Here is a 16,363-nt window from a genome sequence, read left to right on the forward strand (position 1 = left end):
AGACAGAAAGGCAAGAAAAGTGGATTCTTGCCTTAGATATGCTAACACTGAACTGCAAAGTCGTTTCCACTTTACACTTGCTTCATCTAACTATCCCTCATAAAAGGAGGGAATAATTACATGTGATCTATACATTTGCATGCCTAAAAGGGCATGATTCTGGTACATCATAGACAAATGGACAAACAACAGAAGCATCACATTTTTCTACTTTGGTAGCCATTACTGCCAAGAAAGCCTATTGACTACAAACACCTTTAACAATGAAAATAAACAAATAAAAATTTGCTGAGTTATATTAAATAAATACAGGTCCATTCCATTATTTCATTTGAATAATATATTTTTGAACTTATATAATTGAATAATTATTACATATTTTTCACATGGTATGGTTCCTAACCTGTTACCCTCATCCTTTCATCTTGTATGATTTGGAATAAAGATAGCCTGTGCCTCAAACAAGAGTGAAAAAAATGTGTCTAATGTCTATTTACTAAAATTATATTTATATATTTAGCTTGGAAAAATTTGGTACTAGTATTTATAATATGGTTTGGCTCTAAGTCCCCACCCAAATCTTGTCTCTAATTGCATTAATAATTCCACGTGTCAGGAGAGGGACCTTCTGGGAGGTGACTGGATCATAGGGGCCGTTTCCCTATGCTGTCTCGTGATAGCGAGTTCTCACGCGATCTGATGGTTTAAAAGTGGCACTTCCCCCTTTGCTGTCTCTTTCTCTCTCTCATCTGCTGCCATGGTTCCTTGCTTCCCCCTCGCCTTCCGCCATAATTGTAAGTTTCCTGAGGCCGCCCCAGCTATGTGAAACTGTGAGTCAATTGTACCTTTTTGTTTATATATTATCCAGTCTCGGGTAGTTTTTTATAGCAATGTGAAAACAGACTAATACAATCTAGAACATGAATTAGTGTGTTACTGAATTGGTATCTACAAGCTCAAGGGCAGAAGGGATGTAAAAGGACAGATCGAATGTGCCTTGCTTTATTTTTCCTGGGCTACCTTTGACTGACATCCTGTCCTTGAGAGGTACCTCTGTTGTGTGTTCTCCTCAATCTTTAAGTGTCATTCTTACACTCTAGAAAGTGGTCTGCAAACTATAGCCTATGGAAATAATTTTGTGGCTGCTGCCTATTTTGTAAATATAGTTTTATTGGAACACAGCCACATTGTTTTGTTTACATAATGTCTATGGCTAATTTTGTGCTACAACAGCAGAATTGAGTAGCCCATTAAGCCTAAAATATTTACTACATGGCCCTTTACAGAAAATGTTTGCCAACTGTTGCTCTAGAAAAAAATAACCTGTTACAATTAAAATTATCATTTTCCACCTCTAATATGCATAACACAATCCCCAAGTAACAAATTTACACTCTCACAGACACATATATGATCACAGCTCTTACCACAAAATTGTAAATAACAACTGCTTTTGACCCTTCATTTCAATCTGAATCCTACAAAAGATTACAGCTCCCCACTAGTACCCTTTCCTGTTATAGCCAAGAGTACAGGGACTTTTCCAAAGGTAGTTGGCAAGATGTAACAAAAGAAGCTAATTCTTCCCCAGAGGAAGTTGCCTGCAACTCCTCCAAATGCCCAGTTTTATTTAATTCTATCAAGTGTCTAGATACAGAATGCGAACATGAGAATCTGGCAGATTCTTTAGGCCATACACCTTGAATAGAACACCCTTAAAGACAGAAAACCAATGGCCAACACCACATATACATCAATAAATATATGCACGTATATTTAAATGCCATAAATTATTAGGAATTTCAGGAACACACAAGAAAATACTGTCTTAGGCATCAGAGTGAAAAATCACCTAACATTTAAAGATACTAAGTTGTAAGAGTAACTGCATCAAGGATTAGAATAAAAAAGTATGTTTATAACTTTGAGGTAATATGTATATAGGGAAACTTGAAACACTAATACATAGATTGATTTTTGTTGGTCAATAAAATCTTTAACCTAAAATGCCTGCTAAAGATGGAAGAGCTCTGCTCCCTGCCTTTCTTTCATTACTTAAGGCAGAAAATGTCAGCTCTGTGCTTTAACAAATATGTCCATACTCCACTCATGAAGAATTTGTATGTAATTGTAAAACATAAATTAAACCCAAGAAGCATTTTAATGTGTCATTTCATTTTCATTTCTCTGAAATCTTATGTAAAGTGATAGAATTTTAGGCTGATAGACTTTTGAAAATAAAATAGAAAAATAAGAGGTTTATTTCACCTTCACATGGTGTCTTTCTCATGCAGAGTTCAGATTTCCACATTTGTATCCCTTTAAAGGATTTGATATGCAGGAAAAGAAGAAAGGATGATGGTAAACATTTCATCTTACAGACCCCTACAGACCATCATATTCAGACTGAACAGTGGCCTAAAACTTACCTTTTACTGATGTGTTAGGTGGAGGGCCTTCCATTCGCAAGTTCCACGGAGGGTCCCCCTGGTTAGCAAAGTCCCTCATTTTCAGATAGCTAATTGTAAGTCGAATGATGGATGCCTTGTCAAGCTGGCTGGTAATGGCTGCAGGAAGAGGCAACAACTTGGCCAATTCATAGAACTCAAAGTTTTCTTTTCCCCGGCGGGAGCGAGCAGCATCTCGGGATTTCTCCTTTCTCAATGCTTGTAAACTGAAATCAAAGGAGTGAGAAAGTGTGGTTTAGAATATGTGACTTTGTCATCACTCAAATACTGCCTTCTTTGTATTTCCTTTGTTCCCACCAAAATTCTACCAAAAACTATTTCAAAATTAGAGAGTGACAGTAAAATGAGTTCCAGAAAATGTCCACGAAAGCCATAAACTCTAACTCTGGCCTTACATTTTGCAAACTCAAGTCCAATGAGTAAAAATTGTGTTTTACCTGTTAAGGTTTTTTCCTCCAATTGTCCATGCATTGAGATGTATTTATTGTTCCTAAGACCTAACAGAAGGTTTACAGGTGTGACTTGATATTATCAACTATAAGCAATTTATAAATTGGGCTTACATTCATGTATCTATTTCAAACTAATACTTTTGTTCACTTAACTTTCATCAGTATGGGATCTTAATCAAAAGGAACTATTTTGGAAAATTTGTTTCAATTATAATCTTGGGGAGCAGAAGATAAACACAAATACAATTCACCTTGTCAGAATCAACAAATATGCTTCCAGCCCTCAATAAAGATCACAGCACATTCAGTTAGATGAAGAAAACATCATATTTAAAATGAAGATTTCAATGTAATTTCATAAATGTGCTGATAACTGCTGGATAAGAGAATACTTCTTTATTAATGGACATATATTAGTAGATAGATTTTCTAAGATACTAGAGAATAAAATATATTGCCCAAAGAAGTCAAACTTTAGGATAATATAAATTTAATGTTGAAAGATAAAGCTCTGTATGGGTTATTAAAATTCATAAACATTATAGACATATTACTTCCCAGAAGAGGCAACAGGTGGGATCCAGCATTTTCCTTCAACTATTCATGTGCATTTCTGTTTGAAGTTTGCTCACATTGCTGAGGGCAGAATCTGGCACAACTGAAGTTGTGTGTGAGCATCTGACAGGAGAATTCCACCTGCTCTGAATTGCTCTGCTTTGTGTCTGATGAGAAATAGATTAAAAAATCAGACCCCAATGATAAGTAGCTAGATAATATTTTCAGTATCAAGATACCATTAAAATTATTTTTATGTATGCATTTGATTGAATTCTGAAAGCACTGTAAATATTTGAGTCCAGTATTCTTTTTTTTTTCCATTATGAAATAATAAGAAAGAGAGAAACAAGGAAGGAAGGAAGACCATAGGAAGAGATCAAAATTGACTCAGCAGTGAGGCTCCATTCTCTTTTAATATACTATGGAGAATAATATTCCCTATTACATTATAGGATTCCTGACATTGTTTCCTGGTGGAAACACTGTATTTTACTGCAGAACTCACACCTGAAATATCTTACTGAATATCAATGTAATCTAAGTAATGCCATAATGCTGTGGTCAGATACTTGCTAGGCTAATACCCAACCAGTTTTATGTTTGCTCTATTAATAAAATAGTCTACATTAGCTAACAAATGTCTTTTGCAGAATTAGACAAGTTAATGTTATCATCTTCAGAGTAGCAGCAGTCTCAGGTGACAAAATCTGTGTCCCTTGATACATCTCAAGTGATAAAGTCAGGCAGAAACATTACTAATTTACAAGGAAAAGACATGTTTTATCACTTATTTCCCAATAACTGGGCCAACCTCCATTCAATTCTACAAGTGCTCAATTTTAGCTGGTTGAAAGCTACATAAGTGAGAGATGTCTTAGAATCTGACGAAGTGTAAGCACAACTAGGATCCAGGTTAACACCTTAGGATACAAGAATAGTTCACATTCCTCCCTTTACAGAATAAAAGTAATTTATCTATCAACATTTAAGTCAGCTGTGCCAAAAGAAACTATGTCTCTGGACATATTTTCCCTAACACTTGTACATAGGGGAGGAATAAATAAAGCAATAAAGCACAGCCAAAGGATTATAAAGGTTGTTGAGATGCTGGTGTAACAGATGAAGACAAAGACCTTAAGACAATGACACTCTAGTTCAATGACAATGACACTCAAGTTCAGTGCTTTATTCTTTTTGTGTTCTTGCAATTAAATACTACTCCAGAAGGTGGGCTAAACTTACAACTTTTTTTTTGGTTCAGTAAGTGACTATGATGGGGCTGTAGAGCAGGGGTTATGAACTCAAGGGCTTTCAGGGTTCAGGCAGGGAATGCCAGTGAGTGAAGAGGACTGGTGGGGACTGGGAGGAACTGAAGGACAACTCTTGCCAAGGGGTAGCACAGTTTGAGCCGATGCCGCTTTGGGGAAAGTCACACCTGGTGTCACCACTTCTAGAGGACAACATCTAAACTTGTATATGACATTTCCCAATTTTGGTATTTTAACAAATTAAAGCTTTAAAAAGTCATGCAAGCCAAATAAAACATGTCATGGTCAAACATGGATCAGGGACTAATTTTACAATTGGGTAATAGTTTGGACAGACAATTACAAAAGTAACTTCACATGTAATTTTCCTTTATTCATGTCACTCAGAATGATCACAAATGTATTTATTTGTTACCTACATAATATACCATAATATTTACATCTGGAATTTATTCAACTGAAGGAAAGTAGAGGATTAAGCAATTATTCTGAAATTGAAATTAATTTATAGGCTTATCAATAATCTAAGGAAAAAATTCATCTTCATATGGGAGACAAAGCCCAAGATCACAGGTATCAACTCAATAGGCTATAAAGGATATATATTAGGGAGATGGCTTTTCTCTATCCATTCAGGGAAGGGGAGTAAGCAGACACTAATGCCTTTGGATGCCTTGCCTAACATGTTTTCTGATGTTTTACTACTTTTCTAAAATAGCACTGGTCAGAATTTACTTTATCTCTTCCTATCCTACCTCCTTGTTTTCTCCACCTTGTCTTTTCTTTTCTTTTCTTTTTTTTTTAACTCTAACGCACACAGTGTCCCCCTATTAAAGTAATCTTCTTGGTAGTAATCTTAATAACAAAGGATTTCCACGACTCCCACATCGCATCATTATGCAGGGACCATAGTTTAGAAGACTTTCAGAATGATATCACTGTGTCTGTAATAAGCAGTAATTGGTTCTGTGGGCAACAGCAATAAAGCACAGCCAAAGGATTATAAAGGTTGTTGAGATGCTGGTGTAACAGATGAAGACAAAGACCTTAAGACAATGACACTCTAGATTGTGCATTAATCTTTCACTTGTTTTTGTAAAGTAGGGCCTAGTTATAAGCAATCCTCAAACTGGATTAAGAACTATATTAAAACCCAAAATAAACTTTGTATGTGCACGTTTTGTTCTAAACAAAAGTATTGTGGTTGTTATGTCTAGAGTACTAAAGATGGAATAGATTAGTTGTACATGAGTAAAATGTTATAGTGCCAGTCTCTGCCATCTAAAATCTGATTAAACTTCAGAGCCAAATAGTTACTCCCTGGGCCTAAACTTCCCATTGCTCTAATGTTCTTGCACTTAGATTATGAATAGCAGAAAACAGATTCTTCATGAATCCTCAGCAAATGAAAATTTCAACTCCTTTTGATGACTACATTATCCTCACAAAACATTATTGCCACCAACAAAAACAACATCAATAATTTCAAAACACACATATATGTATGTGTGTATGTGGATATTATATGCAATACTGTGTGTGCATATAAATAGGTAGATAGATAGGAGAAATAGTAAATGATTTTCAGATTCTCAAAAGGCTAATAATCTAATGTCTATCATTCTGGATTTTTTTTGAGATGGAGTCCCACTCTGTCACCCAGGTTGGAGTGCAGTGGTGCAATCTTAGCTCACTGCAACCTCCGCCTCCCAGGTTCAAGTGATTCTCCTGCCTCAGCCTCCCAAGTAGCTGGGACTACAGGCATGCACCACCGTGCTCACCTAATTTTTCATGTTGGCCAGGCTGGTCTCAAACTCCTGACCTCAAGTGATCTGCCCACCTTGGTCTCCAAAATTGCTAGGATTACAGATGTGAGCCAACACGCCCAGCCTAATGTCTATAATTTCTTCTTATAAGAGAATGGATTGTGAAGCTAGCCAGCCTGGGTATAAATCCTGGTTTTGTTATTTACTAATTATGTACATTTGAGGTGACTTCTACTGCCTCACTTTTTCTCATCTGTCAAATGGGATAATACTCTATAAGGTTGTTGTTAGAATTAAGTTAAATGAGTCATTTTTTAAATAAGATCTTTACAATGGTGCCTGACACATAGTAATGCTGTATGAGACATGTTAAATGGAAACCTAAGCTCACTTCACATTGGTAGTTCTTTCTTTCTAAGGCCTGCAATGCCCATTAATAATGTGCACTCTCTTCTCACTCATTTCTATTCCTTGATTCTGACATAATGCATTTTTCCTTTTATTATAGTCCTCATTTTGTCTATGGTCTACTCATTGTATATCATAAGTGTACTTAATGAGTTGTTCAAATAAAAAATATATTTAATTAGGGGATGCTTAAAGATTTATAAAATTTTTTGTGCAGGGTAATAAGGAGCCATTTTTTTTTTAGTATAATAACATAAAAGGTGACATTCAATTGCAGGACAAGCAATTTTGTTTATACTATAAAATGAACATCTAAACAGCTGTTACAAGAACGATTACTCAGGAAGATTGTGAAAATGCCTATGGAAGGCTTTTAAATGGCAATGATAATTATTAATCAGGAGTATATGTGTACTCCTAGACAAGACGATCTTTCAAAATAGCTGTCAAAAGATCACAAACCTGAAAGTTCTCTTGAAAATCAGGCAAAGCCCCAGATCCAGGACCATGGAGAGCTCACCCAGGACAAGTGGTACCCGGAACCGAGGAAGCTGCACAGCAGCTGCCTCCTCAACCTCTATTTTTGGGGACAAGGTCAAATCATGAAATTCTTTTCAAGCTAGAAGCCAGCAAAACATATCCCCAAAAATGTTTTTTAAAAAGGGTGCTAATGCTATCAAAAAGCCAATATTATGAAACTGACTCAGAATTTGCAATCTTTGTGAATCTACCATGAAGCTGGATAAGGGGTCAATTGTTTACTGGGCCACTTGTCCACAGTGGGAAAAACAGATAGCTTTGGACTTGATGACTTATTTAATTAAAAGAGGTAAGTTATCCTTTGTGGTTGATCAAATTTAGCTTTGAAAAATTGATTACTTCGGTTTCCCACTTCACAGAGATGGTTATAATGATTATGGAAATAATACAGCTGTACATCCACAGAGGATAACAAATATTAAAAATAGGTAGCCACAGAGTATAGAAGCCAACTTAACCAAATGTTTCTTCCTCTTCAGTGATTTATTCATAGCCATATTTTAATCAACTTTTAAATAATTTATTTTTATGAAGGAGGTTCAGATACTGACCTTATTGACAGATCCACACTATCTCTATGTAAAAATCCTTCTCCAAGCTGTAGTTTGAACACAAAACACCTTCACGTAAACTTTTAGAATATAATATCTAGTCTTTATAAAACAACATGGCAGGTTTTAGTTATCTAACTATAGGGTAAAGGAGAAGCAGGGTCAAAACCATTTTAAATTTTACCTTTTTAAAGTACTTCTAAGGAGCCAGACAGACAGGTTTTTATGGATTTTCCTACTTGTTTTGCTTAGGAGAACCCAGCACTACAGACTTCTACTATTTATCAATTAATCTGGCATGCAGCCTCAAAGGAAGAAGGTCGACCTGTATTAAAAATGCAGCCATCAAAAATTCATCAAAGGCTTCAGTATTTTAACTCATGAACCTTTGAACACCTGCATACTTGTCAGATCTCTGGTCGTAGTTAACCATGAAATCTATAGTTACTCCAGTACCTACACTTGCCCTGACATGAGCTGAATGAGGAGCCTTCCCAGGGAAAAAGTACAGTAAAGATTCTATAAGCAATGCTTGCTCTTTCTTCATTACTTTTAGTAGAACAGCCCACCCCACAATGACATTACATAGAGCTCAAAGTCAATCAAATCAGCCTACTTCAAAGGAAAAAAATTCTTCCAAGAATATTTCTCTTGGCATGGTTGTAAATATCAACTTTCTCGCAAGGTAATGGTAATATAATTGAGAAATGCACAAACAACTATTATCTGGTAGGATATGCACAACAAAGCTCACAAATTGAAGTAGTTTAATGCTCTCCAAAAAAGATAATAATTTCAGAAATCTTCTTTAATGTGTAAAGAAAGCTGGATAGTATATACTGGAAGTTAAAAGTGGAACCTTCAAGTTCAAGGTAAGAACTCTGCTGCTTAACTAATGTACTGCTCATAGCTGTCATCATTAATTTATGTTAGCCTCTGTAAACATCAAGAGTATAATAGGCCAATTTCACAACTAAATATAGATGCACATTTTGCCCTTATATAAATGGCAGATTGCTGCTGTAGATCATCACTGCAGAAACACGTCAGTAAAGATGCACTGTTTGATGGTCTGATGCTCACACAATATATAAAACCAGTTGTAATGGTTGTTTGGAAGCAAAGTGTAACATACCAGCAAAATTTCATTTGTTCCACAAACTCAGGATATATTAAGCTTGGCTGACAAAGACTGTTTGATGTGCTAAATCAGTTTGACCTTCATTCTTGCTTTATTTTTCTCATTTAACATGTGAAATGACCATTATTTTTCCACATGTAGGAAAATATGAAATTGATTGCTTAAAAAATATGTCAAAAAACATCTGCAACTGCTAACATTTGATAAAGTATCAAAATCAAGATGTATACTTACAGTTTTTAAACTAAGATATATTCTGATGGGATAATCCTGACCCATTTGACTTGTGGTAAAATAGATCAAAAGAGTAATTAAAGCCATTCAACTGAATGCCTTCCCTCATCTTCAGAAAATGCCTTGTGTATGTTTGAACTTAATAATTAAATTAATTGGTTTTAGCCAATGAGCATTTTCATTCTTAACACTTTAAATAAGAGGATTTAATTCCAGAATGAGTCATTAGAATAGTAATAAAGAACGCTGAGAGGTCTGCACAGTCCTTTTCAACTGATGTTCACCTTGATTCAAATAACCCTTGAATAAACCACAGCAAGACCAAACTATTCATTGTATGCTTTGGTGTCTGCCAAAAACCTCATGAATCAAAGTGTTTTGTTCTTCATTTTCCCCCAAGAACTTTGAGCTATATAACTGGCAGTTCCATAATAACGGAAAAAAACCGCAGTTTTATCAAGTAATTTCTTTCCACCCAATAAATTGCACTTTACCTTGGAGCAACTTGTATATTTCACACCTTAAATTTCTATTTACCAAATCAGCTAATCACTTCACAATTGAACTCAGAACAAAAAAAAATTATCAATTAAAGTGGTTGAAACTCCTGCAAATTATCATTTAGGAATGAAGTAATTGCTTTCATCAGGGCAGAAAAGCCCGCCAGAACAGAAATGTCACTTTAGATTAGTGTTCTCACTCCTGAAGCTATGGATGACACAGCTGATATAAGACTAAATGCCAAGACCAATCAATTGCTTTTGTGGCTCTGCTCTGAGCTGCTGTAAAAGGGGCCATTTTCTAGGATCTACTCTTCATTATAGTAAATGCTATCTCCTTGGTAACATAATTCCATTTCTCATAAATTCTGTCTGAGAGCATTGTCCTAACAATGGATGTTTGTGGAAAAGAATGCTGTTGGTTTAATGCACAGAATTAAGTGTGAATGGCTGTCAAACTGCTATAGTTTACTAGTTCTTAAACATAAATTGAAGTCTTATACATTAAAAAGAATTCTTGAGGATAAATGAATGTTCTGAACAAGGGTAAAATATTGTATTGGAAGGTTCTGTGCCACTGGTTTACAATTTGGACTATTCTAGTATTTGTCCTGTACATCAAATCAATCAGTTCACACTCAGAGATGGGTGAACACTTCACTTACTTTCTCAGCAGTGCAGTCTGCAAATGTGAAAACTCAGAAGCAAATATGGACTCATTAGGCAACTACATGCGATTTGTGAATAGCCACAACTGTGTGTGTATGTGTGTGTGTGTGTGTGTGTGTGTGTGTGTGTGTGTGTGTTTAATGTTCTTTCAGCTGAGAACTTCCTGGAAAGCATCCAGATATTAATCTGTATTGTTCATCCCCCTGAAGTTACAAGAATCTGGGTTGCAGGCTCCAATTAAAAGGAAATTGAAGAAGCTAATATAGTGAGAAAGCAGCAATTCCCTGCACTGCTCTCTTCAGGTCGGAAGTTTAGAAAGAGATTCAGGATCACGGGTCTTTGCCTGACATGGGATAAAGGCTTTCTCATCCTGGTGAGCACACATGTGTAACTTCCATTAACAGTAACAGGAGTCGTGAGCACACATTGAGAGGAAAGTCCACAGCTAAATATTTGAAAGGGTCAGAGCATTTCTGCAGAAAGGAAAAATGAAAGGGAACTGTGGGCACCCTTTGACGGCAGGACATTTCACCGACCATGCAAAGGGCAATTGCTTAAATTTCTACCACTCCAAAGAACTACAGTACTATTTTTCATAATATGAATAACAGGAAAGAATACATGCTATTTCTGCTTTTTTAACAGTATACAGCACCATCAAAGAACATCATGGAACCTAATATAATGATAAACATGAATATGTTTGAATGCTTACTATATTTCAGTCAAGGTCCAAGTGTTTTCAACATCATCTAATTCATGGTTGCAGTATCAGCAATGAAGGGGAAAACTGGTAACAGTGACTATGGAAGGTAGTAGTCTACGCTGGATATGACTGATGCTAAAAACAGCATTGTTTTCAGCCACTACTGGCAGGGGGAGCACTGTATGAGTTTTTTTTTTTATTTTCCCTCCAGCTTTCCATACCCATCCCCCAAAACTGGGAGTTTTCTTGTTTCAGAGAGGGCTTTCCCTGGATGTTGGATTTTAGGTGCTAAAAACAGGACATTTCTGGGCAAACCAGGATCCTTGGTCCTCCCAGAAGTCTTATTGCCCCACAAGAAAATTCACACAGAGAGAGAAAAAGTAACTTACCTAAGGCCAATGATGGTTGCAGATGTCATTTGAACCTTGGCAAGATAACTCAAGTCCTTATCACTAATGTGCAATATTGCCACTATAGGAATAAAATCCTGATTCCCTTTTTTCTATTATATTTATATGACAATTAGGTCACTGATAAAAATTTTATTTAATTTATAATCACCCTTATAAATTTCATAATTGCTATGAAAACTTAATTCCTTAATGAAATATCCAATAAAACCCCTATTTTCAGGCTTATAAACACCTATTCTAATTTGGAGTAGATAGATTTGCTGTTAAGTGCTATAAGTCCCAAACTAAATTGCTTTGGAATTCAAATTCAAAAGACCTTTCTAGAGGGAAAATTCATTTTTTCTTTTAATTTTCTTTAAGTGTGATTTCAAACACTTCTGAAAGCACAACTAAGTGGAAGAAAGCTTCTGAAGACTTTCAAGCTTGATACAACACATTTGGAAGGAAAAAGTATACTTTGACAAGTTTAAAGATCTTTAGGTATGAAAAATTTAAGTTACGGTCAAGTGAATACTAGCAAACATAGCATATGCTTTACTTGACACCAGTGAACACACCATTATACTTTATCCATGTTCCTTTGTGAAATAGAGATCACTAAGTAAAATGGTCCCTCTTTTTAAACACTACAACTGAGAATACAAGTTCATCAGCCTCAAGAAACTGTACACTCCTTCTCTCACTTATCTGTTTTTTTAAGACACATATTGTTATTTCACCTTTCATCCAGATTCCAAAAGCACATGTATGGTTGCCAGGAGCCTAAATTATTACAATTTCTAGAAAACACTTTAGCAACTATATATCCAACAGCTTACAAATTTGTCCACTTTAGGCCCATGCTAACTTATAGAAAACCTTAAGAAAAAATAACCAAATATGTAAACAAACATATAGCCAAAAGGATATTTACTGCATTTTAATAAGCTTTAAAGTATGGGATATTCTCAAGATACTAAACAAGGATCTTGAAATATATTCAATGGCTTAGAAATACTTTACAATATGTTCAACAATAACTGGCAGTTTCTAAAGCAGCATGTGTTGAGATCATATAATTATAGCTATATATCTTTAAAGATATGGAGATAATATATATCCATATCTGAATGAGCTGCTAGATATCAAAATATTAAGATTGTTTATTTCTATATGGCAAGGCCATTTCTTTTGCATATAGGGTGTGGAGCCTAACTATTTGCTGGACTTGTTTCAGTAAACTTTTAATATAAAATTACTTTCTGAAAAAATGAAAATATAATTTACTGGATCCATATTGAGCATGAGAAGTGCATTGATACTTAAAGGCATTTTTTTTCCAATAAATGATTGGCCAAATAGTGCTATCAAATGCCATCCTTTCCCTACTTTTTGCAATAGTAGGGCCTGAGAAGTATTTGGAGAAAATGCTTGGCTTGGTCACGCCTCTAAAAGAGAGTTGGAACTGGAATGGCTGGGAGAAGTCTTCGTCCCTTCTCAAGTAATCCCACAAGGGTCTTAACCAGACGACTGAGTCCCTTAGCATGCAGCCAGGGTTTCCATGTCCTTTATGGCCCCCTCAAAATCCCAAAGCAGAGCTTTGTTCAGTGTATAATTTGCCGGCTGCTGGTTGGGGATGGAATGTGATTCCATTCAGTGATTGACTTTTTCCATGTGTCACACCCTTGAAAACCTGATGGCAGCTACAGGCTCTTACGGAGAAGAAAACGTATACAAATCAACACACAACATATTGCACAGACAGTGCTTCCTGAACTACGTTCTCAGATCCTGTCCCAAGTCTGGGTTAAGAAGTTGCCACAATTTATGGTATCTTGGGGTCTCTACCAAGCTTTGTAACACAGACCTAACTACTGTAATTAGAATCATTCTTTGCTTTTTAATTGACTACTGTACTTCCCATCTCTAATAGGTTTGGCCCTTGTTGGCAGGGTAGCTCTATGGCATAAGACTACACATATAAGGAGCCTAAATGTTTTATGTGGCAGGGATTACCATGTAAGATTTAATTTGAAGAGCCATGATATTTCACATAGAAGCATTTAAAGTGAGACAACATAGGAAATGCCTGTTTCTAGGCTTCCATTACTCAGGAACCAAGTCTTCCCTGGACCCTACACGCGTTTTTAAAAAGTGCTCAGTCCTCTGATAAGCTGCTATTCCTTTATTAGGTGCTTAGTCCTCTCATAAAAATTTGCCTTTGAGGAATTACAAATTAGTTATTCTAACCAAGTCTACTTAAGTAACAGGATGACAAATATTGGTAACATTTTTTTTTTTTTTTTTAGACAGGGTCTTACTCTGTCACCCAGGCTACAGTGCAGTGATGTTCTCTCGGCTCACTGCAACCTCCACCTCCCAGATTCAAGCAATTCTCCCACCTCAGTCTCCCAGGTAGCTGGGACTCTAGGTGTGAACCACCACACCTGGCTAATTTTTGTGTTTTTCAGTAGAGATGGGGTTTGGCCATGTTGGTCAGGCTGGTATCAAATTCCTGACCTCAAGTGATCTGCCCACCCTGGCCTTTCAGAATGCTGGGATTATAGGCCTGAGCCAACACACCAGGCCCAGTAACATTTCTATGTAGAAAACAAATGTTTAAAATATGTAACATAAAAATAAAATAATTAGGCACATTTAAAAATTTATTGCATGAGCTTGCAAGTTGATTACGGAAAAACAAAAGATTGTATCATAATATAAGTACATATAAAACTGAAAAGTTTCAGTTATCTTAATTGAAAGTCAGCACTGAATTTCTGGATTTTGAACAAATCATTAATGTAACATTAATAGTAACATTAATCCCAACTGTTGAGAGTTCTCAGATGGAGGAAAGCACATGATTTGGAAGCTGATGTAGAGACTACTTAATTGAAATGGGGCAATGAAAGCCAGCAATTTTCTCAATGTGCCCCCATCACAAAGCCTCCACAAATAACTTTAGTATCAGAACCTATAATCCACTGAATAATTGGTTGAAATACACAAAATGTGTACTACATGATTGAGCACTTCCCCCTGAACTGACAGCTCAACACGATCCTTGACCAAGGCGGATATCCTGTTGCCTGCCTGTCACAGGACGCTTTACATGAGCCCTTTCTTAAATATACCTGTCTTCTCTCTGCATTTTATTTGGTTTTGTTTGGGCTGAGATATTCATCTCAAAAGTGTCCTTTTGAGTTATCAGGCAACAAAATATCACTAAGTCTTCAGCTTCACTTCTGAAAATGGCAGTGATTCCCAATGGCATCTTTACAAAGACAGTGTGGACTTCAATGAACCACCAAGGGCAATGGGGCAACATGGCCATGTTCCCATGATTGTAGAAATGAGTCACTTTTCAAACACACAAACACAAACACACACACACACACCGTTGTTAGGACAGTGAATTTTATATACAGCTGCCTCTAGCTATAACTTCACCAATTACTCAACACTTCCAAACTTCTTAGAGGTAGTATTTGAGCTTTACTAGCATTAGATAAAGTTGGCGTTCTATTAAGTGTCCCAGGATGGTCCTTCAAATGCCTTCTGTCTTTCTCATTTTCTTCTATTTGATTTCTTCTGAGAATCATTCATTTGGATTAGTCATATCTCTTTTCATAAAATTCATACATGTAAGAAGAGTGGTATAGTTTGGATGTTGTTCGTTTTCTGAAATGGTTAGACTATTGTATTGTAAATGAATTAAAGTAAGGGTCACAAAAACTCAAATACCTGCAGGATCAAAGAAAATTATGCAAATGAGCAACGATGACTAGGTGAAAGAAAGCAGTGCAAGGATGATGACTAGTGGAAACTGGATCTTACTGCTGAATAGTAACAAGGAATGGTAGGTCCTGTGGAAAACTGGAAAGCACTTGCCCAGCATACAGGGGATATTCATTATTCATGAAAACATTTGTTACTAGATTGGAATGTGGCCCCAAAGTTGCCAGATCTTCCTTTCAGAAAGAAGACTAAAATCCAGATTTTTTAATATAACATCTTCCAGTTTTTGGAAGCACTGGCATCTTATTTTAAAAATGAAACTCTTTGTAGGCCTGTTGTGATTCTCATTTGGCCTGTGGCAATTAGCAACCTGTGGTTTAGTGCCATTAATAACCTTCCCTGGGAGTAGAATTTAATTATGGGGCACATAAAGGTATAGGTATGAAGATTTTCAGCAAAGCCAGGTGACATTAAAGACATGGCAAAGGGACATAAAATGGAGGAAAACGAAGAAAGCTGAACTTAAAAGAAACCATAATTATTAACAGTAGTTTCCTCTGAGTGGTAAAGTTTCTGCTTTTACTTTTCTGTTTTATAAATTTACTATAAACCATCAATGTTAGATAAAGTTACTATTTCATGGGACTTAGTCTATTATTAAAAGTAGCCCAGAGAGTGGAAAATAATTATATGTATATGTTTAGGTTGCTGCAAAAGTAATTGCAGTTTTCGCAATTGAAAGCAATGGTAAAAAGCGCAATTACGGGGGCGGAGCAAGATGGCCGAATAGGAACAGCTCCAGTCTCCAACTCCCAGCGCGAGCGACACAGAAGACCGGTGATTTCTGCATTTTCAACTGAGGTACTGGGGTCATCTCACTAGGGAGTGCCGGACAATCGGTGCTGGTCAGCTGCTGCAGCCTGACCAGCAAGAGCTGAAGCAGGGCGAGGCATCGCCTCACCTGGGAAG

The 16,363-nt window shown here is 36.3% G+C and overlaps 1 protein-coding gene across 1 annotated transcript in view; it reads right to left on the minus strand.

Moving 5' to 3' along the window:
• NPAS3 (neuronal PAS domain protein 3) overlaps positions 1-16,363 on the minus strand; it is an 884,282-nt gene that overhangs the window by 596,362 nt on the left and 271,557 nt on the right. The window contains 1 exon segment of the mRNA XM_017895908.1: positions 2,426-2,674. Coding sequence (XP_017751397.1) covers positions 2,426-2,674 — 249 coding nt within the window.

The sequence above is a fragment of the Rhinopithecus bieti genome, unplaced genomic scaffold (assembly GCF_001698545.2).
Source record: "Rhinopithecus bieti isolate Rb0 unplaced genomic scaffold, ASM169854v2 scaffold_21703, whole genome shotgun sequence".
NCBI classification, from domain to species: domain Eukaryota; kingdom Metazoa; phylum Chordata; class Mammalia; order Primates; family Cercopithecidae; genus Rhinopithecus; species Rhinopithecus bieti.